Genomic DNA, 24285 nt, shown 5'->3' with positions numbered 1-24285 from the left:
ACATAGGTGGCAGTACAAGGCTGTCTCCAAGAGTCTCCAGCTCCTCAAGTGCCTCATCTCTGCCATGTGTATCAATCCCGCCCTGTTCCTCCTCAAACTGCAGCACCCTGTCATGTTCCGGCCCTTGTTCATCCTCAAGCTGCAGCACATTGTCATGTTCCTGCCCTTGTCCATCATGTGCTCTAGTGGGCTCAGTGTCTGCTAGCTGATAGGTGGGTTCCTCCTCATCACATGTCTGTGGAGCATCACATGTCCCGTTCAGAAGGGGCTGTGGGGGTGGGTAATAGAACCATTCATCCTCCGAGTCCTCATCGCTGTCATTCTGGTGGCTATTAGTTTCCTGTACATTTGTCTGCTTTGAAAGTTTTGCCTTCGGCCTAGCAATTTTGAGAGGGACTTCAAGGGGTAAATGGTCACATGGGAGCAACAAGTTGCGGTGCAGGATCCTGCTATCTCTTCCTTTTCCTTGCTCTGGAACAACTTCGTACACTGGAGCATCCTTGTTTACACGTCGTACAACCTTGTGGATCGTGTCCTCCCAATGGCTGCGGAGCTTGCCAGTTCCTCCTCTAGGGGTCAAGTTTCTGACCAGAACACGGTCTCCTGCTTCCAACTCTGAGCTCTTTATTTTGCAATCATGGTTTCTTTTCCCTCTTTCAGCAGATTTTCTTGCATTGTTCCTTGTTATCTCGTAGGCTTCTTGCATTCCTTCGCGCCACTTTCTCATGTACTCTCTGTGATCAGGCGTGCCGGTTTCTGGTGTCAGACGGAATAGTATGTCGACTGGCAGCCTTGGGGTCCTCCCAAAGAGGAGATAAAAGGGGGAAAAGCCAGTAACTTCACACCTCGTACAGTTGTATGAGAAAACTAATTTGTTCACTGAGTCTTTCCAGTTTGATTTCTCCTTCTCTGTGAGCGTTCTCAGCATCTGTAGGAGTGTGCGGTTAAAACGCTCAACCTGCCCATTACCTTGAGGATGGTATGGCGTTGTTCGCGAGCCTAGTACTCCAGATGTCTTTTTCAATTGTGCCAGGAGCTGGTTTTGGAATTCACCTCCTTGATCGTGGTGAATACGTTGAGGAAACCCGAACCTTAATGCGTAATCATTAAACAGTTTATCTGCCACTGTTTTCGCTGACTTGGATGTTGTGGCGTAAGCTTGGGCGAATCTGGAGAAATGATCTATAACAACTAATATATACTCGTACCCACCTGCACACTTGTCAACATGTAAGAAATCAATGGACACTAACTCAAAAGGCTGGGTTGTCACAATATTTGTTAGAGGTGCCCTAGTCTCTCGAGTGGGTTTCTTTTGTTTCAAGCATGAACAGCTACGAGTCACATAGTGGTCGATGTCACGCTGCATATAAGGCCAAAAGAAGCGCTCTCTTACCAATGACGTGGTTCTGTCAACTCCTTGGTGCCCCATATTATCATGCAGTTCCTTCAAGATGGTTGCCTTGTACTTGTCAGGCAGAACAAGTTGTGTTCGGGTAGCTGTTTTTCGACGCAGGACACCGTCATCATCTATGGTGAGTTTTTCCCATTCACTGATGAGCCTTTTACTCTGTGAACTGAATGATTTCAGCTGGTTACTGTCAGGTTTTTTATTCCTCTGACGACACTCAATAACTGGGCTGATATTTTTGTCTTCTTTCTGGGCTTGACAAATCTCTGATGTAGAGAGAGGCTGATGCTCTGGCCTACCACTTTCATTGCATTGAATGGACAGTGCCATAGACCACACAGCGTTGGAATCTGGGACCTCAACTGACTGTACAACTGCTTGTACTGAACGAGATGACATTTCCTCAGTACAGTGTTCCATCATGGCATCCAAATCCAATGGCATCCTTGAGAGAACGTCGGCATCTGTATTTTCTTTCCCGGGTCGATATCGGATAGTGAGGTGAAAATCCGCCAATTCAGCAACCCACCGGTATCCAGTTGCGTTTAATTTTGCTGTGGACAAGACATATGTAAGCGGATTGTTATCCGTATACACAGTACAGGATGAGCCAATTAAATAGTCTCTGAATTTTTCACACACCGCCCATTTAAGGGCGAGGAACTCCAATTTCCCGGAGTGGAAATGGTAGTTTTTCTCAGACTCAGTGAGGGTTCGGGATGCATATGCTATTACACGCATTTTTCCTTCCTGCTCCTGATATAAGACTGCCCCCAGACCAAGATTGGAAGCGTCTGTGTGTAAGACAAAGGGTTTGTTAAAGTCAGGGAAGGCAAGGATTGGCGGCTCTACAAGGTGATCCAAGAGTTCCTCCAGCAAGTGCTGATGTCTCTCTGTCCATACAATGGGGTGGTTGGAAGATGGTCCACTTTGTTTTCTTTTATTCTGTCTTGTTCTGGGGCTACGTTTGTCATCCCTTTCTAAGTCAGCAGGAGCTTTCATAAGGTTATAAAGGGGGGCAGCGATTCGAGAGAAATCTCGAATATACTGACGATAATAACTGAGGAGACCCATGATGGCTCTTAGTTCTCCCACGGTGGCTGGTTGCTTGTCTTTTAGGGCTCTGACAGCTAGGGTATCAGCTGGGTCGATTTTACTACCCTCTGATGAAATGACACGCCCAAGGTAGCGAACCTCTCGCCTAAATATCTCACACTTGGCTGGTTTCAATTTTATACCCTGTGTCCTTAATCTTCTCAGCACAGCCCTGACATGTTCAACATGGCTCTCAAAGGACTTACTGAACACCAATACGTCATCAAGATAAGGGATGCAGGTTTCATCCCTGAGCCCCTCCAGACATTCTTCCATGCATCGCTGGAAGGCGGCTGGTGCGTTCATTAATCCGAAGGGTATTCGGACCCATTCATATAGGCCCCAGGGAGTCACAAAAGCAGTGAGAGGCCGGCTTTCTTCTGCCATGAATCCCTGATGGTAAGCCTTTCCCTGATCTAGCAACGAAAACCATGAGTTCCCTCCCAGGCCATCCATGATGTCCTGCACCCTGGGAATGGGCTGGCGGTCTGGTACAGTCTTACGGTTCAGCTCACGGTAGTCTATGCAGAGACGTAGGCTTCCATCTTTTTTCCGAACACACACAACGGGAGAAGCATACAGAGAAGTGGATTTACGCACCCAACCTTGTGTGATGAGGTCGTGCAGGTAGTTCTTCATCTCTTGATAGAGAGGTTTTGGTACAGACAGGTAAGTTTTGGCCACAGGTTCAGTGTCTTTCAGTGAGATAGAAAGCTGCAGGTTCTCAATGGAGCCGATGTCGTCATCAGAAATGGAAAAGGACTCTGACTCTTCTCTCAACATTCCTTTAACTATTTCCTTTTCAGTGGGACTAAGATGGTTCAAGTCGACTGGAGGATCCCAATCAGTAGCAGATGTTTGTTTCTTACTGACTTCGATATTATTTACTGTTACTGGGGGAGCATAGCAGGGGTGTTCCAACACTGTTGCTGGGTACACTGCTTGAACTGGCTGCGCTGTCCCAATAACTGTCCTGCCAGTAAGTACTATGTCATGATCTGTTGGGTTTTGCACATCTACAACTATGAACGGTTTCTTTCCTTTACTCAGTTTCACAAGTGTGTCAGTGAATTCTAGACCCTCCGACCACTGTGGGTTTACACTAGGCTCAAGGATCAGTGTTGTCTCCCCTTGCAGAGGAGGTGTCAAGACACGGCACTCCACCTTTACAGATGTATGTTTGGGCACATTTACATTCTCTCTGGTCATTTTGACAACATACTCCAGTGATTGCTGTTCAGCAGCAATTCTCTCAACAAATACTTTAGCATCCTCCATTTCAAAGCCAGAGAAAGCTGCTTTAACAGTTCTGATTAGCTGCTGGTTGTCATTGGCTTCATCCTGCTGTAACTCTGTATTAATAATAAGGCCAATAACATTGGAACCTATAATAGGTCGAGCAAGAGTGTTACCTTTAATCACCAAGGTGGGAACAACAACTTCTGTTGTAGGGACTCCTGCACCTGCAGTTAATTTGAATGCAACCTCAATCCATCCACTGTACGGCATGTCTTCACCATTAGCTGCAGTCAGATTTAAAGTGTCATTAGTTTCAACGATTTCAGAAATATGTCTCAGTGTCACATGCGGCAAGTGATCTGCTTTCCATTGTTCACTAACCACAGTCACTTGTGAACCTGAGTCCCACAAAGCTCTAACCTGCTGGCCATGGATGTGACAATCTATCAGATATTTTTGTCCAACCAATGGTGCAACTTTAGCTTGTCTTTTCTTTTGTGGTTTGGATTGGACTGTATAACACAAGGTTTTTGGACATTGACTTCTGTGAACAACCCAGTGCTCATATTGACATGCCTTGGAACAATATAACACGCTTTTACATACCGCACATTGCTTAAGCCTCACATTTTTTCCACGTGCGCCACAGCGTGCACATAGTTGGGGCACTGATGATGAAGCGGTTACTCCCTGCCCCGCTGGGGTAACCCTTGCCCGTTTAAAGGACCTCCTCTGGGGTGGCCTGATCTTCTCATTCTGCAACCGGCTGAGAAGTGTTCGCTGCTGCCACACCTAAAGCAGTGAGTGCAGTCTTCCAGATTTTCCTGCTGGCAGCCATAGCATCTCCTCCTATACCGCAGTGTAGCTGTGGGATAAGAGTGTTGGTTGTCATACCTTTGGTTCAGTGGAAGGTAGCTGTGCTGTATTGCAGGGGCTCGAGGGTAGCCATATTCTGCTGCAGGAACCTGAGAATAGCTGTGCTGTGTTGTAGAACTTTGAGGGTATCTGTGTTGCATGGCAGGGGATTGAAGATAACCTTGTTGTGCTGCAGGTGCTGGGATGTGCCTGTATGTCAGTGGTGGGTCATTCAGCTGAGGTGAGATGCCATCTAGTCCTGATGGTGGACTTGGGTGCAGCTGCAGCTGTTGGGAAGAGGGCTGCTGCATAGACTCTTTAATAGAGGACACTTCAGCTTTAAGGTCTTTCAGGAGGGTCATGTTGGCTTTCATCTCCTGCAGTTCTGGAAGAATATCAACCTTATTCTTACTTTGACTCAGCTGGCTTGTCTTTTCCTTTTTCTCAATTGGAGTCTGGTCAAAATGAGCAGCATGAATGGTTACAGGCCGCTGTGGTGCTGTCATCTTCTTCTTATCCTGCCTCTCACTTTCATAAGCACAGGAAATATTTAGTTTCTCAAACAAGAGTTCATCAGAAATGCCAGTTTTCTCCAGGAATGGCTGGAGGTCACGTTTTACGTTATCGTTCTGCAGGCCGGTCATAACTGTGTGGAGGAACATGTTCTGCACAAGCACTGGATCATATCGTAGGCCTGACTCAGATTCTTGTGAGGCAAACAGAATCTTCTGTCTCAAATCTAGAGCGCGAATAAGGAAGCTCTGAGGTGTCTCTTTCATGCTCTGGACTTCAGAAGACAGCTGTTTATATAACTCTGTTGCACTCTTTTCTTGGTAGTGACAACGGAGTATCCTTCTCAGGGTGGGCAATGTGAGGTCACTTTTCCCCTCCAAATAACTGCGCAACTGCATCCCAGGAACTATGGCTCTTATGACAGCGTCAACAATCTCAGTCTCTGGGAGCCCTTTGAGAAGACCGTGCTCGATCTGCCGTGCTAAACTGGAAAATGGGAGACGGTCTTTCTGTCCTGGTTCCCCAATTTGTCCAGCTATTTTAAATTCTTTGTGCCAAGGAGGAAGGATGTGATCTAGAGATAAACCTGAGGCTGCCATTCTGTGGTTAGGTTTGGTGGCCTGGACCCCCTGTTCACTTTTAACATTTTGTGGTACCTGTACCTGGGGAGATCTGCTTTCAGTTGGTGCATTGTCTTGTGCGTCATCAGGCTGGTTTGGGTTTTTATTTGGTGATGCTTGAGGCTCGCTTTCTTGGTCAGCTGCTGCCCGAGCCTGTAGCTCACTTATTTTGTCTCTAAGGCAGAGGAGCAGCGCCATTCCCAAATCCTCAAGTTTCAGTAACTCTTCGCTTTGCAGATGGTTACTTATCATTAAGATGAGTGATGTTCTGTTCTTTCCTGCCACCTGCTCCAATTCTGGCCCAGCAATGATTAGAAAATCACACAGTTCTTTTAGGCTTTCTACTGGCAGTGTACACAAAAGTCCTATTATTTCCAACTGCAATGTCTCTACTTCAACGGACTCCATTTTTTTTTTTTTTTTGCAGCAACGATCTGGTGTTCAGTAGCAGCCGTAACTTGTGTACTTAACTTTGACAGAAGCGCTCCTGGTACCTTGGGTTTACCTCAGATTGTTCCTGCTTTTAGTTGTAGACACTCGAACTGCCACCGTATTATCCACTTGATGTCGCCTGCCTGGGTAAGTTGAAGGGGACTGAATGAAAGCTTGGGACGTCTGTCTTTGGCAGGAGTCGGACACTGCTTCACTTTATCCCAGCGGTGCCTCCAGAAAATGTTACACCCCTGGAAAAGGGGAATAATGAATAATAAGACACAGGACACGGTGTTTCTTCTATCACGTCCAGTGTAATAATGCATTTCTTTTACGAGAACAATAATTCAACAATAATGTTACACAGTTATCACTAAATGCAAAATCAGCACCAAATAAACACTTTACACTCACTGACAAAATATCAATGCAAAGTAATGCAACTGGTTCCCTTAAATACGTGGGACAGGCTGTATTATCCCTCTTATATAAAAGTTGAACAGACTAATTAACACACATGAATTTAATTATCCTAATGTTTAACACACCTATAACCACATTGATGGTTTAGCGATTAACATCACTCTTCTCAAATACACGAAGTAATATAACATATCCCAGTTATTTCTCATTAAACACATCTTCTCTTTAAGTGCTGAACACTGCACATGAACCGTATAGTTGTATATTCCCGCCATGCGATGTACACCACGTGATGCAGCTAGCTAACTAACTAATAGAGCTAACGTTAAGCAGCACTTACTCAAAGTAATAACAATTATACAGACAAATTTGACTTCTAGCTTTCTTAGGCTACAGGGGACATAAATACAGACATAAAATGCATTAATAAAGAGATTTTACCTGGAAAAGGGGAATAATGAATAATAAGACACAGGACACGGTGTTTCTTCTATCACGTCCAGTGTAATAATGGACGAGCTGACGCAACACGCTTCCCGTGTGATACATCAGGCATAATTAACCGATTCCCGATCACCAGGCGAACTCTTAAACACAAACTTTGAATAGCAACCACGTGAAAACAAGGTGCAAAAATAAATGAACAGAGTAACTTTTAAATAATACCATTTTTGGCATGTTATTGTGCTAATGCATCATCTGATGACTCTTTAACTTGAAGACCAAAATAATCGCTAATAGATCATTCAATCAGGAAATCACAGTGTTATTACTCTTACCAACATTCCATATATGGGCATGAATTATGATGTTTTCTTCACTCTTTTTTAAGTACTTCTCTGAATTAAAGCAAATTGCTTATTTTCCTCTTTTTAACATACAAAATTACATATAATGAACTTTTCTGGCTGTACACATTCTCATAACCATTACAAACACAAAACATCATTTCAACATTACATTCAAATGTTTTCTTTAAAACAGTACCTTATGGCTTTACAAGTTTAAACCAAACTTGTAGGGAATGTTAGCCAAAGTTCTGAGAATGTTCTCAGCTAGGATGCAAAATGTGAAATTGAAAGAATGAATTAAATAAATCATGTTTTTGTGGTCCTAATGTGCCAGAAAATAACTATATTAAAAAAGTCTAAGGTTTCTTTACATCCTTAGCTTTAGTCAATGATCACATTATTATAATTATCAATTATAATTTGTTTTATTTCTATTTTTAAGATGCAATTAAGCAAAAACAAAACAAACAATATAGCTGCGAGCAGCGATGAAGGGCCCAAGCCGGTGGCACCGCAACCCCGGTTCCTTAGTTACCTAAAAGCACCAGGGTGGCCATGCCACTGGCTTTGGCCCTTCATCGCGGATCACAGCTATATATATATATATATATATATATATATATATATATATATACTGTATATATATATATATATATACTGTATATATACATATATATATGAAGCCGGTGGCACCGCCACCCTGGTGCCTTTAGGTTTATTGTGCACGACATGCAAAATGTAACCCTGCTTTGACTGATGCAAGCTCTACAGCACAGTTTATATTAAGAAAGAATATAGTAAGAAAGAAAAGTAAGCTGTTACTCAGATGGTTTGGGAAACAAACATTCATCATGTCGCATTGGTTTTAGTTACTTGTCCTCGAACAGAGCCCTAATCTGTTTATATTTCAGTTACACATTCTACATTGATTAAAAAAGATAAATCAAATGTGTTTTTAATTCATACAGAAATAAAATATTTATAATTCAGCTGAGAATAAAGTTAGTTCAAATTTTAAGAAAAACGAATATATGATCTGAAATATAGCACATTCATTTTTAAATTCATTCAGGTTCAATTACCAAAAATACAATCTTAATTTAATTTAAAACAAATAATAAATCTAAAATATATGGGTTATATGCATATTTTGTAAAAAAAGAAAAAAAAAAGAAAGAAAGATATATATCCAAAAACACAAGGCCTTAAACTTTAACAAGGATGCAACTCTTATCACTACAACAAACATAGTCACACACACAAGTCAAGTCACTTACATTTTAGATGCAATATTGACTTTGTAGATGCAATATTGACTTTTTTCTGTTTCAGCAGAGAAAATAGTTAAACAAAGATCACAGCGACCCATCGCGCATCTCAAAGCAATGTGTTTTCTCATTACTGAATGATTCAGCATTTTGAATCCATGACTCGTTCATTAAGACGGTCATCTGGCGACACCTTATGGTGATTTAGGGTTATGTTTAAAAGTGTCGTTCTTTACAGCGATTTTTAATTGACTCCTGTTAAACCAATCTCGTAACATTATTGTGTAACCGATTTAATTTGATCAGCCTTACCTAGGGTAACAGCCCTATAGTGTCTTATTATTCTAAATTATTGAATTTATTGATCAAATTTACTAATGAAAAATGAAGCATACATTTATTAAGACTAGGCTGCCCTGCAGATATTAGGCTACAATATGGAGATTTAAATATATCATTTATCAAATAATCTGTTTATTTTTAGGTTACACATTACATTGTTTAAAAAATAAAAATCAAATGTGACCCGCTCTGGCGAAATGAGTCGGAAGTTGCAACCTTCCATTTTAAGATATGGGCCGATTATGTGGAAAAACCATGAAATAACAAAAAAAATATATATATTTTTTTTTTGCTAATTTCAAAGAACAGACATTCAAAAATAATCTCACAGGGTTTCGTAGTCGAGATAATTGAGTAAAGGTATTTAAATAACGATTAAAGTTGTCAAAGCTTTAAATTCGCTGAAATAAACATTGCTCTTCTCAACTCCCCTCGTCACCTCTGAGCATTTCCCGGGTATCCCCTGAAACGTTGAACTCACTGGAGGCTTCTAACCTAAACTGCGTGAGTATATTTATCTGCAAGAAGAATATAGCCTATGTAAGGCTGTAACGATCGCGACACTCAGATCCACGAACCTGTGTCGCGGTGTGAGAAGACAGAATCACGACACCGACACGTCCCTTCAACTCCCGAAGTTATCCTTCACGTCCAGACCCAATGCTAGCTACAACATCTTTAAATTACTATTACTTTTATTTGAAGTTAACATTAGCCTATAAAATACGTAGACTTACACCACAAAACTTAAATTATTACTAATTTTTTTTTTTAAATTGGGCAATTTCAGCATCCAATTCCCAGATAATTAAATATTTTAATAAATTGGCCTATGTGAACCACACTGCACAAACCAAAAGTAATACTCACCGGATGAAGAAGGGTTGACTCTCTCCAGAACATAAAATCTTTATTTTATTTTCCGTGTTCGCATTTATGAGGAAAAACAATCCGAACGTGACCGTTCTCTGGAAGCAGCACTAAAACTTTCACATAGCTTAAACATGCAAGCACAAAGCCTTTCTTTAAAGTAAATTTCGTTTTAAAATAATTATCTTAATTTAAATCAATGTTTCATCAACCAATTACTAGGATTTAATAATAAGAAATAAATTGCAGACAATAGGCTAGGCCTAATCACGACGCGGAGACGCGCGGCACGTGAACTGAAGCTTGTCTCATGAACCGAAAGTCAGCGTATAAGGTATCCTCACAGACATATATATTGAAATGTCTACTTTTAAACACAACCATTCAAAATGAAAGAAAACAGACTGCTCTCTGCTTATGTGGGCTAATCCGTATGAAAACTGAATTTCTCTCTGACTCCTCTTTAATCTTTCTGATTTTAGAACATTTTTGTAAAAGTGACTTTTTAATTATTTATTTCAAAAAAATTAAAAATAAGTTGAGTTTCAGCCTCGTTAAATTGCATTTATATGTTAATCTAGGTCAAATTAAGCTATATAAAATAAATAGTTTATCCCTTAAAATGCTATGGATTTTGAAAGATATCAAAAAAAAAAAAAAAAAAAACGGGCAAAAAAACTTTAAAAGCGATTTTCTTAGGTTTTCAATTGGAAAAAAAGGGCAGACGACCAGAATTCAAATCTGTATATCGTTACAACCATTCAAGGTATGACCAAGGTATCATTTGAAAGCTTACAGTGTCCTCTTTCCATTAATATCAAAATCTCAATTTTTAAATTTGGGTCACTGTGACTAATTTTGCTGGATCAGTTCGGTCACAAATGTGTTTTTTATTGTAGTATTATTTTATACAGAAATACATTATAATTATATATAATATACAAAATATAACCGTGGGCGCGATTAAACAGTGTTACAATAAAACTCAACATTGTGTTTTTTAAAAATAAATTCAAATAATACAAATCCCGAAATTGCGCTAATTTTAAAATTAAACTAAAACTCATGGCTGCACAAGCATTCATAACTGTGCGCGCCAACAGCGAGGAACCAGCAGAACAGAGTGAACGTTCATTCTGTTTAGTTTAATCCTACTTAATAGGAATTTATTTAAAATGCTCGCTCTACTCCACAACATTAATGTCTTGTGCGGATATCTGTATTTTGACTTTCGGTTTTAAGTAAGCGATTTAAAAGTTCCCGAGTCCCAGCGGAGTCACACGTTGATTAACCAGTGGGAATATACACAATAGGCCTACCTGATATTGAACACAAGAGGGCAGTATAGCACTACGTATGACTCAGATTATTTTTTCTTCTTCTGAATTTTAAAACCATTATGGCTGTTTTTGAACGTAAACATAATTCTTAAATGAAAAAAGGGAAAAACTGGTTTAATTATAATATTTGTATAATTTAATTTAGAAACAAATAATGTATAATTACATTTTTAGAAGATATGAGGCTTTTAGTGTTTACTGTTTACTTTTTTGACATTACTTTAATCTTTTGCCAAAGTTGCACATGCCTACTGGCTAATAAATGTGATGTATCTGTCGAGCTATCTGTATCTATCTGTTTCAAGCAATTTCAAGCATGCTAAGAGTCCCAAAAGTATCAAAAAAGAATGTTAAAGTTTGATTTGTTGCCACAGCAACAGTATCAAAGATATCAAGAATCCATTCACAGGTCTACATCTGCTGTATTTTTACATTATACAGATGAAGTTTGAAGCAAATCGGTTAAAAATAAGAGGGTGATATCAAAGCAGTTTGAAAGTGACACACTTCCTGCTGCCAGTTGGTGGCGCTATAACTCTGACTCACAATAGTCACATCCACGTGATCGTCCTCTTACAGCGAACACACTGCTGAAGTTTCATCAAGATCAGTTAATCTATGCTGAAGTTATGACACACTTCCTGTTTCACGTTTCTCGCCATAATTTTGTTTCCTCGCCACGGCCAAACCGTTCGAGATATCAAAAATCCCCTCGCAAACTTTCATCCTCAATGCCTTGACTTCATGCTGACCGAGTTTCGTGCCGTGTGTTTGAATTCTCTAGGAGGAGTATTGCACATTCCATTGCGAGCGTTTTACAAACAAACCTCAATAGCCGACTTCCTGTTTGGCTGGGGTAAAAAGTAAGAGCGTGAGGTATAGATGAAACGATGAGATCAACATGTGTACCGAGTTTCATATTATTACATGCAAGCGTGTTTGATTTATGGACCAAGTGTTCGGACCCCGTTCCAGGGGGCGCTGTCTAGCCCCCCTGCCACACCCAGGTACCATCTTCAGCCCGGCTCTGATGGCTGTGGGATCTGACCTGTGTGCAAAGTTTCAAGAGTTTTCAAACCCGTTAAGGGCCCCAAAAGCCGCTAAGAGTCTCAAAATCATAAAAAAAAGAATTTTAAAGTTTGATGCGTTGCCACGGCAACAGTATCAAAGATATCAATAATCCATTCACAGGTCTTCTTCTGCTATGTATTTACATTATACAGATTAAGTTTGAAGCACATCGGGAAAAAATAAAAGGGTGAGTTCAAAGCATTTTGAAAGTGACACACTTCCTGCTACCAGTTGGTGGCGCTATAACTCTGACTCACAATAGTCACATCCATGTGATCGTCCTCTTACAGCGAACACACTGCTGAAGTTTCATCAAGATCAGTTAATGTATGCTGAAGTTATAACACACTTCCTGTTTCACGTTTCTCGCCATAATTTCGTTTCCTCGCCATGGCCAAACCGTTCGAGATATCAAAAATCCCCTCGCAAACTTTCATCGTCAATGCCTTGACTTCATGCTGACCGAGTTTCGTGCCGTGTGTTTGAATTCTCTAGGAGTAGTACTTCAAATTCCATTGCGAGTGTTTTATGAACAACCCAAAGTAACCGACTTCCTGTTGGGCTGGGGTAAAAAGTAATAGTATGAGGTATATATGAACGATGAGATCTATATGTGCACCGAGTTTCATATTATTACATGCAAGCGTGTTTGATTTATGGACCAAGTTTTCGGACCCCGTTCCAGGGGGCGCTGTCTAGCCCCCCTGCCACGCCCGGGTACCATCTTCAGCCCGGCCCTGATGGCCGCGGGTTCTGACCCGTGTGCTAAGTTTCAAGAGTTTTTGAGCATGTTAAGGGCCCCAAAAGTGCCCGAATAGTCGTATAAATAATAATAATAATAATAATAATAATAATAATAATAATAAATATAGCTGCGAGCAGCGATGGCGGGCCCAAGCCGGTGGCACCGCAACCCCGGCTCCTTTAGTTACCTAAAGGCACCGGGGTGGCGGTGCCGAAGGCTTTGGCCCTTTCATGATTAAATGTTAAAACGGCTTGCTATAGTCTGTCAATTTGACTAGTCACAATTATGTTACAGATATCTTAAATGATAATACAAACTATCCAAAATGTAATTACGTCTAGACAGAAAGACATTGTTGATATCTACAATGTTAATTTCCGGATAGGCAAACTTAGCTTTTAAATGTTAAAGGGGCTTGCCATACACGGACGTAGGCTCAGAGAGAGTCTCACCATATTCAAACCAAAATATCTGACTTCCTCTTGGTCTGAGCTAATGACTATGAATTAGAAAGTTGTCTGGCTTGAGGAGTACAATGTATATAACGATTTTTGTAACTGTAGATAAAAATAACAACCCCACTTTTGTCAAAAGGTGGCGCTATTTAGTCCCTGCACCATGCCCGTTTCTGAAACTTTGCACATGTCTACTGGCTAATAAATGTGATGTGTCTGTTGAGTTTCATGCAATTTCAAGCATGCTAAGAGTCTCAAAAGCATCCTAAAATAATTTCAAAGTTTGAAGCTTTGCCACGGCAACAGTTTAAAAGATATCAAGAATCCATTCACAGGTCTACATCTACCGTATGTTTACATTATACAGATGAAGTTTTGTTTTTTGTTTTTTGTATGAAAATCTGTTTTTCATCATTATACAGATGAAGTTTTTCATCTGTTTACATTATACAGATGAAGTTTTTCATTCATATTATTACATGCAAGCGTGTTTGAATTATGGACCAAGTTTTCGGACCCCGTTCCAGGGAGCGCTGTCTAGCCCCCCTGCCACGCCTAGGTACCATCTTCAGCCCGGGCCTGATGGCTGTGGGATATGACCTGTGTGCAAAGTTTCAAGAGTTTTCAAACCCGTTAAGGGCCTCAAAAGCCATTAAGAGTCTCAAAATCATCAAAAAAAAAGAATTTTAAAGTTTGATTCGTTGCCACAGCAACAGTATCAAAGATATCAAGAATCCATTCACAGGTCTTCATCTGCCATGTATTTACATTATACAGATGAAGTTTGAAGCAAATCGGGTAAAAATAAGAGGTTGATTTCAAAGCATTTTGAAAGTGACACACTTCCTGCTGCCAGTTGGTGGCGCTATAACTTTGACTCGAAATAGTCACATCCATGTGATCGTTCTCTTACAGCGAACACACTGATGAAGTTTCATCAAGATATGTTAATGTATGCTGAAGTTATAACACACTTCCTGTTTCACGTTTCTCGCCATAATTTCGTTTCCTCGCCACGGCCAAACCGTTTGAGATATCAAAAATCCCCTCACAAAATTTCATCCTCAATGTCTTGACTTCTTGCACACCGAGTTTGGTTGTGATTGGTAAACACATGCGTTGTAATTTGATGTATTTCTCCTAGGACAACTATTCAAACAACCCATAATTCTCAACTTCCATTTTAATTGTCGTAAAACTTAGAGCACGAAAGTTGTTTGGCCTGATGTGATCTATAATTGTACCGAGTTTCATATTAATTCACGCAAGTGTGTTTGATTTATGGACAAATGTTCGAATCCCAGTTCAGGGGGCGCTGTCGAGCCGCCCTGCCACGCCCGATGACCAGCTTCAGCCCGGCCCTGATGGCCATGGGTTCTGACCCGTGTGCAAAGTTTCAAGAGTTTTAGAGGATGTTAAGGCCCCCGAAAATGCCAGAGAAGTCGCACACAGCAAATAAAGGGTTAAAATTAACCTGACAGGCGCCCCTCCTCTCACTCACACAGAGAGACACTGAGAGACTGGCAAAATTCTAAGATTTTCTCTACATTCAAACAAAGATATCTGACTTTCTGTGGGTCCTAGCTAATGAGTGTCAATTAGAAAGTTGTCCGGCTCGAGGAGTACAATATACATACCGATTTTTGTAACTCTAGTTAAAACTAACAACCCCACTTTTGTCAAAAGGTGGTGCTACTGAGCCCTCACCACGCCCGTTTCTGAAACTTTGCACATGTCTACTGGCTAATAAATGTGATGTGTCTGTCGAATTTCATGCGATTTGAAGCATGCTAAGGGTCTCAAAAGCATCCTAAAAGAATGGTAAAGTTTGATGCGTTGCCACGGCAACAGTTTAAAAGATATCAAGAATCCATTCACAGGTCTACATCTGCCGTATGTTTACATTATACAGATTAAGTTTGAAGCAAATCGGGTAAAAATAAAAGGGTGATTTCAAAGCATTTTGAAAGTGACACACTTCCTGCTGCCAGTTGGTGGCGCTATAATTTTGACTCACAATAGTCACATCCATGTGATCGTCCTCTTACAGCGAACACACTGCTGAAGTTTCATCAAGATCAGTTAATGTATGCTGAAGTTATAACACACTTCCTGTTTCACGTTTCTCGCCATAATTTCGTTTCCTCGCCACGGCCAAACCGTTCGAGATATCAAAAATCCCCTCGCAAACTTTCATCCTCAATGCCTTGACTTCATGCTGACCGAGTTTCGTGCCGTGTGTTTGAATTCTCTAGGAGGAGTATTGCACATTCCATTGCGAGCGTTTTACAAACAAACCTCAATAGCCGACTTCCTGTTGGGCTGGGGTAAAAAGTAAGAGTGTGAGGTATAAATGAAACGATGAGATCAACATGTGTACCGAGTTTCATATTATTACATTCAAGCGTGTTTGATTTATGGACCAAGTGTTCGGACCCCGTTCCAGGGGGCGCTGTCTAGCCCCCCTGCCACACCCAGGTACCATCTTCAGCCCGGCTCTGATGGCTGTGGGATCTGACCTGTGTGCAAAGTTTCAAGAGTTTTCAAACCCGTTAAGGGCCCCAAAAGCCGCTAAGAGTCTCAAAATCATCAAAAAAAAGAATTTTAAAGTTTGATGCGTTGCCACGGCAACAGTATCAAAGATATCAAGAATCCATTCACAGGTCTTCATCTGCTATGTATTTACATTATACAGATTAAGTTTGAAGCAAATCGGGTAAAAATAAGAGGGTGATATCAAAGCATTTTGAAAGTGACACACTTCCTGCTGCCAGTTGGTGGCGCTATAACTTTGACTCACAATATTCACATCCATGTGATCGTCCTCTTACAGCAAACAAACTGCTGAAGTTTCATCAAGATCAGTTAATGTATGCTGAAGTTCTGACACACTTCCTGTTTCACGATTCTCGCCATAATTTCGTTTCCTCGCCACGGCCAAACCGTTAGAGATATCAAAAATCCCCTCGCAAACTTTCATCCTCAATGCCTTGACTTCATGCTGACCGAGTTTCGTGCCGTGTGTTTGAATTCTCTAGGAGGAGTACTTCAAATTCCATTGCGAGTGTTTTATGAACAACCCTAAATAACCGACTTCCTGTTGGGCTGGGGTAAAAAGTAATAGTTTGAGGTATATATGAACGATGAGATCAACATGTGCACCGAGTTTCATATTATTACATGCAAGCGTGTTTGATTTATGGACCAAGTTTTCGGACCCCGTTCCAGGGGGCGCTGTCTAGCCCCCCTGCCACGCCCGGGTACCATCTTCAGCCCGGCCCTGATGGCCGCGGATTCTGACCCGTGTGCAAAGTTTCAAGAGTTTTTGAGCATGTTAAGGGCCCCAAAAGTGCCCAAATAGTCGTATAAATAATAATAATAATAATAATAATCGTTAGGAAAACAATAGGGCCTTCGTCCTTTCAGGGCTTGGGCCCTAATAATCCTAAGGAAAACAATAGGGCCTTCGCCCTTTCAGGGCTTGGGCCCTAATAAAAACTGGTATTTGCCTCATATAGGCTATAGTCTACATTAGCCTATACACAATATACAGACATGTGTTTTATAAACTAAGCCTATCTTCATTAAAAAGGTTAAATATTATTTTTAATGACATTCATGTGTAATGGGGAGAATAATACACTATTTTCCTATGAACCACAGCGTGTTTTACACACAAAAGTTCTGTTAAATTAACAGTAATGTTGTGTTTTGACAGGCGTTTACCCGTGGAAGTTTTGAATCGATCTCCCATGCGTTTTTGTTTGTTTGCATTTTTTATCCACACTAGTTCACTGTCTGTCAATTTTTGTTAGTGTAGACAAAGCTTTCATGCAGGATCTGGGTGCTTGCTGTGAGAAAAAAAATCAATCGATAAACGCATATTGCAAATGAAGTGCATTCAACTCGCTTCAGCGTGTATTAATGAGAGGCGCGCGCACGCGAAGGGGCGTGCGATTTGTCCGCGAGTCGGAATTCGGTACAACACCTGCTGTTTTAATACCGAAAAGACTCGTGTTTTTCTTTTACACTACGCTGAACGGTCGGTTAAGTAAGCGAGTGCCATTGACGGACAGTGACCGGAAGTGTTCCAGCCTACCATAGACAAACCGAAAATTCCATTTCCGTTGTGGTGCAACTAGTCCATGTCAGTTGAGTTTCAGTTGCATGGGGAACTCAGACATCTTTCAGTGCCATAGAGAAACACTGGAAGATCCAAAAATAAAATTACCTATAGGTCAATTGACCTTACGACTGCAATTACTTGACCACGCCCATCCTTTTTAAGGGTGGGTACTAGTCTATGACATCACAAGTTGGCTCGTTCAATTATGTTTTTGTTGGTTGTGGAGTAAGGGCCAATCCCAATTCTACCCCTTACCCCTTCACTTTCCCCTAGCCCTACCCCTTCGCCTTCCCCTTGACCCTTGAAACAGAGTGGCAATGCGTACTGCGTAGGGGTGAAAATATTCCCCTAAGAAATGAGACACCACTACGCCTCCGTTAAACGTCATTATAAGTCGTCGTCACAGGAGATGCGCCGATGTTTATCACAACTTCCAAGATGCCGTCGACGTTCATAGCAGATGTAAGGTAAAAATAAAGTCAAGTCCCTTCAGCAATTACATTCACCAGTTGCCAGACATGAAAATATGTTGCGGGACTATCGTTAGCAAACTACAGTAATTTTAGCGATTTTTTTTTTTAACAAACGTTTCTGTGAAGAAACTGACCGTAAATATGAACACAATATTGAATGTAACATAAAGCAAATCATTATTTGTCGTTACAATACTTATAAGCCACAAATACTACATTTATGGGTCTCCTTCTTCGCTTGGGCAGCCATTTTGCGTCTGTACCCTGGGTTAGCAGTGACACTTCTCATACCCCTTCGTTTGAAGTGTGCTCCCGAAAAATCTTCATTTGAAGGGCTATCTGGCCCTTCCCCCTAGCCCTCCCCCTCCAACCAAAAAAAAAAGGGACAGCCCTACCCCTTCACGTGGACGCGCAAAACGGAGGGGAAGGGGAAAGTGAAGGGGTAAGGGGTAGAATTGGGATTGGCCCTTAGTATATCGTGCTCACGAATTCAGGGTTTTTTAAGGACGATAAAGATGCTGGTTCACTACACATTAGGACACTGATGACTCTATTTCCGACGACGTGACAACGTCCTCATTGTACAACATCTCTACTGGTATTTACGAACAACAGCAGAGCTGATATCTTTCTGACATTACTTGCAATGTTTTTTAAAGTTCATACACAGCCCTCAAAATGGCCGACTCCGACGAGGTGTATTCAAGCGAGAAATTCACGCAAATGATTGTGAGATTTTTCCGTTTATACCATCTGCACTGTGATTGGCTGGACTAGTTCCACCTTGTCGATGCATTAAGATCACGTGGCAATATAATCAAACCGGTTTGAAAATATCGCAGCATCTATGACTGCTCGAAACATGCTCAGATTACATCGCTGACCTGCTCATACTTAGGCTAAATCATTGGCAAAAGTGAAAGTGACGTGAAGGCCAAGTATGGTAATGGCAACCCATACTTGGAATTTGTTCTCTGCATTTAACCCATTCAAGTCAGTGCACACACATTAGGACTAGTGAGTAGTGAACACACAAAAACACGCACACATACACCCGGAGAAGTAGGCAGAAATTTTTGCTGTGGCGCCTGGGGAGCGATTGGGGGTTCGGTGCCTTCATAACAGAACAGAATAAATTCCATTCACTAGCCTCTATGGATATCTAATATTATTGGATTTACACTTACATAATTTGCACAGTTTTGATTGGCTATTTGGGCTGTAAGTCAGTTTTTCAGTTGTAAATTAATTGCAGCATTGCTGTCGACAGGATTAGTCTTAATCAGTGTTGCAATATACAACGTCTTGAGTCTTTGGAGTGCTTAAAGAGCTGATGGGATGCATTGCAAATACAAACGCAGAGTAAACTGACTTTTCTTGAAAAGGATTTTGCTCCAGACTAAGCAATGCCAAACATGCTGTCCAAATGGCTGTCCAATGAGTGTAATATCCTGAAATTATGAGCAATGCTAAACTAAAAGCACATTTCATAACAAACAAGCAAAACTTCAGTGAATTTTGAGTGAATGTAATGTTTGTATTGTGAATTGATGTCAGAAATATTTAATTTACTTTAACTCAGGCACAGCAGCAACGACTAAACGACATCCATGACATTGTCAATCAAACTATTGTTACGGCTGGTGTAATCGTCTCTGAGGCAAACCTGACTGTCCTCGAAGTGGAAGATATGATCACGGTAAATCTTCTTTAGTATCAACTTTATATATGCTTATTCTGTAGGCTACTGCATGTAGTCTTACAACAGAAATAATATCCAAATGGCCATGTCATTTTCAACTCTGCTACACTTCATACTTATAAAGTCTATTGACCATTTTCCATTAAATGGGACAAAACTAGATATACAGTATTTAGCTTGATTTTTTTGCTGCTTTATGGTACCTCCTTGGTAAACTATGTTAAAATATTGATTGTTTTTATAATTTTTTCTAGATGCACACGGATAAAAGTTTAAACCAAAGAAATGGCGTGTCGTGCCCAAATTAAAGTTTAAAAAACATAAAAAGAACATAACCAGCTAACTGCCAATGACTCATTTAAACCTCAATGATATGAATTGTTGTTTTATTGAATCTGTGTGTGTAGAATGTGAGAAAACAGCATGCAGAAATCGATGGGGCTCGTGTGTCACTGGAGAGAAAGACAGAGAAATTGTCTCAGTCAGACAAAGAACTAGTTCTGAGAGCAGAGGATCACGCTGATGATCTGCTGAGACATGCTGAAGAACTTAAGTAGTGAGTTTCAAACCAGAAATGCCCAATGTTATTTATCTATCTGCATGATATTTCAAATGTACACTCAGACTGTCATGAAAAGGTGAATGCTCATTGGAGCATCACTAACATGACAATCGCTGCTCTTATCTCTCCTTTAGTAACCTGAAAGGAAGCGATGCAAATGGACGAGTGCAGAAAGCCCTGAACGCCTTGAATGTGTATGACAATATCGTCAAAAACATTGATAACGCTAACATCACTGGCCTGACTGCTCTCAACATCTCCAGCACTACACATACCGTAAGTCAAGTCACCTTTACAATACAATAGAAATGGTTTCAAACAGTGTGTATGTATATATGAAGAGTTCAGATGCAAAAGCCTCTAAATGCCATTTGAAATTTTCTTGTTTAATGATGATTTTTATCAAACTTGTATATTTAAGTTCAGTAATTTCACTTAAATGGCAATGATAATTACCTATTAATTGTTATTTAAGTGAAATTACTGAACTTAAATATACAAGTTTCATAAAAATCATCATTAAAGAAGAAAATTTTTAAATGGCATTTAGAGGCTTTTGCATCTGAACTCTTCATATATATATATATATATATATACATACTGTGTTGTCAAACGTGTCCTCTGATGTTTCTCTCAGGACATTGACGGATTAAACGCTAAACTGAGCCTCATGCGCTCTCAGAGTGACAGCGTGTTAACAGAGGCCTCAACCCTGTACTATCAGCAGAAAGGTAAAGCAGAGAGAATTGTTTTTCTCACTTTTCCTACTTTGTGGATTTAACTAAGTCCATTTTATTTTATTTTTGCAGACATTGTATCCACAGTCCTCGACAATAAGAAATACATCGAAGAGACCAATGAGATGATGGTTAACTCCTCTAAAAAAATAGCTAAGATCCTCAGTGACATCAATGCAATTCATAAAGGCAAGAATATTGTACATGGACTTTTTTTAGTAGCATCTCTGCCTGTCCTGGATCTGTATTTGGTTCTGCCATGTTTGATTTTGAATTCTTTATTTTATCATTTTCTTCTTGTTATATCATCTTGATATTGCTTCTCTTAGAAATAAATAGTTAGTCAGAAATTTGAGGGGGGACCTATAATGCATAATTCACTTTTATATGGTGTTTGAACACTGATGTGTTTAAACCACCAGCCTAAAAATGTAAAGATCCACCCACTCCTTTTTTATTATTCCCATAAATCATAAACAGTCTCTCCAAATGAGCGGTTCCAGATTTCCCCCCTACTCTTACGTGATGTGCAATGATGCACATATCATCTTCTTCACAAACTGGGGTCAGTTTAATTTGAAAGATTTCTGAAAGATTTTTAGATTCAATGAATTAAATAAATTGAACTCCAAAACGACTATATAAAGATATCCACCTAACCCTTCAGAAAAGCCATGTTTCTGTCTAAAAGTCTTAACATTTTCCTGAGTCAGTGTCCGACTGGAACATTTAAGGTTGAACACCCCTACTGACGATTTCTGACATTAGTTTGCATGACATTCTCCAGATTTTGTTTGTTGCCGGAGTATCCGTATAAAGTATACCATTTTTCTTCAGATACAAGTAAATATAATGTTGACCAAAAAGGATAAACAATGCAGGTTTATTTTCAGAGGCATTTTTTAAAATCATATTTACAGAGGCTGCCAAAAATTCTGACCAGGACTGTATTTGTAGATAAAACTAAAACATTTGTGTTAGTCAATTATTAATTTAGTTTGCTTTCTATAAATAAAGACAACTCCAAAAGACCTTAATGTTTATAGTGATGTCTGTTTGAAATATGCTTCATCTTTTTCTGTTCTAACATGATACATTATTTAGTGCATAACAGAAAAGATGATGCATATTTAAAAAATACATCAAAATAAACATTGGGGTCTTGTTAATTAATTAATAAATATTAATATCAATAATTTCCCCAATTTTTTATTTTACAGTCAAATTTTACCAAGTCAAGTTTGAGACTGCTCTAGATTTCTATATTCCATTTGACCAGTTGTATTTCTACACTAGTATCGCATTTAGCCTATACGTGTATGTGCATGTTTGAATGTTTATGTTATAATACACATTTGCGAATGAGTGTGGTTATTTTGTGTGTGTTTCTAGACCGGACTGCGAGACGTCTGCAGTTCACTCATGAAGTGGCCGAGGGGACTCTGAACCGCTCTGCTGAAGTGCTGCAGAAAGTGACACCCATCTTGAAGAGAGTGGAGGAGTGGGACGGCAACATGAAAAAGGAGGCGTATTCTGCCGCAGCGTTTGACCGCACTGTTCTGTCTGCCGGCGAGGCCGGTATGGTTAGACTTCCATCAACCCAGAAAAGTTCTTTAGTATATTAGAAAAGGATCTATGACCTCTGGAAGCATCTATTTCAATAGCTTAGTCGGTATAGGGTCTAACATATATGTCGTCAATTTAGATGACTTAACGAATTTAGACAATTCTTCCTCTTCTATAGCAATGAAAGAATGGAATTTTTCCTTGGGGAGACTACAATGCACTCCCAGACGGTTGCATAGTTATAATTTTCTCCCTGATGTTATCAATCTTATAAGTGAAGTTCATAAAGTCATTACTGCTGTGTTGCTTGGAAACGCCTGGGTTGAAGCTTTATTTTTCGTTCATTTAGCCACTGTTTCAAATAAATACCTTGGGGTGTTTTCATTTTAAATCGTAAATCTTGCACAATCACAGGAAATAATTTAATTCTACATTGAAAAATAAGGTGGATTGAGCATTCCAGATTAATTACTTCCATTTCCATGACCAGAAGGCGACTGTCAACATTGCCACAGCAGGTCTTTGGAACAGAGATATTGTGCATGTTGGCTTTTTTTGTGTGAAGATTATGAAGATTGTTGCTAATGTTTTCTCACTTACTACTGTACTTACTCACTCTCTTTCTCTCTCTGTGCGTGTGTGTGTGTTTGTGTATTTGTTTGTGTTTAGTTAAGGATCTGTCAGAGATCGTGCCAGAGCTACTTGACAAGCTGCGTGTGGTTGAAGAGAAAAAACCTGTGAATAATGTCTCCACAAACATCATAAAAATCAGAGAACTCATCGCACAGGCCCGCAGTGTGGCGAAGAAGGTACACCAGTTATTAAACATACGCATAATTTTGACTGACCCACTTGTAGGTCACATATATTTAGTATATGTATCACATACATTTAGTCACATTTAGAATTTTTCAATTATACGCCTTTCAACATATATCTACCAAAAGTTGATATTGGATTCTCTGATATGAACTATAAAAAAAAAAAAAATCTGTGAAGAACTACCTATAATCCAGACATGAGATGCACCAATCACAGCAAAATCCCCAATGTTAAATTAACACTGAGAAATGTGAATAATATAAATTCTGAGCAGAGTGTTAAATTAACACTGAAGCAGTGTTAAAGTTACTGTAATTATTAAAGAGCATTACTGAAGACAACTGATGTTAACAAGCAGAATCTCTGAAGGAGAAAACCAAAATTATGGTGATCAGTGTTTGGTTTATATTAGCTGGGCTCTTGACCCTTAAATCATTAACTTTAGATTTAGTTTGGCTGCTGTATGTGACTTATAACAGCCGATGAACAAATAGAAAAAGCTGATCTGATGGTGTTGGTTGTGTTTTAACATAATAATTATTTGACCTGAATCACTGAACTCATCAAGAGCAGATCACCTCTGAACATAAGCTCATTATTTATTCATGCAGCAATGCATGATGGGAGCCATGAATGAGTTTTGATTGGTGGCACCCAGAATGCAATGCAACATGCTTTATAATTGTTACCATTGTTGAGATTCACATGCTAATTATTAATGTCTGTGTGTCTTAAAAAAAATGAAGAGAAGTAAACAATTGTAAAGAAAATACATTGTAACCGTCAAATATATTATGCTGTACGATCACTGCTGCTATAATTAGAGT

At 39.9% G+C, this 24285-nt stretch overlaps 1 protein-coding gene across 1 annotated transcript in view; it reads left to right on the top strand.

The window, feature by feature from the left end:
- lama4 (laminin, alpha 4) overlaps positions 1-24285 on the top strand; it is a 116790-nt gene that overhangs the window by 41734 nt on the left and 50771 nt on the right. Inside the window, exons 14-20 of the mRNA XM_039657000.2 lie at positions 19652-19768; positions 20179-20327; positions 20468-20609; positions 20971-21064; positions 21143-21259; positions 22463-22648; positions 23306-23445. Coding sequence (XP_039512934.2) covers positions 19652-19768; positions 20179-20327; positions 20468-20609; positions 20971-21064; positions 21143-21259; positions 22463-22648; positions 23306-23445 — 945 coding nt within the window. The remainder of the gene's footprint in view (positions 1-19651; positions 19769-20178; positions 20328-20467; positions 20610-20970; positions 21065-21142; positions 21260-22462; positions 22649-23305; positions 23446-24285) is intronic.

This window comes from Pimephales promelas, chromosome 13 (assembly GCF_988280905.1).
Source record: "Pimephales promelas chromosome 13, fPimPro1.hap1.1, whole genome shotgun sequence".
Classification (NCBI taxonomy): domain Eukaryota; kingdom Metazoa; phylum Chordata; class Actinopteri; order Cypriniformes; family Leuciscidae; genus Pimephales; species Pimephales promelas.
Note: the sequence above shows the minus strand (reverse complement) of the source record. Positions and strands in the feature narration are given on the sequence as shown.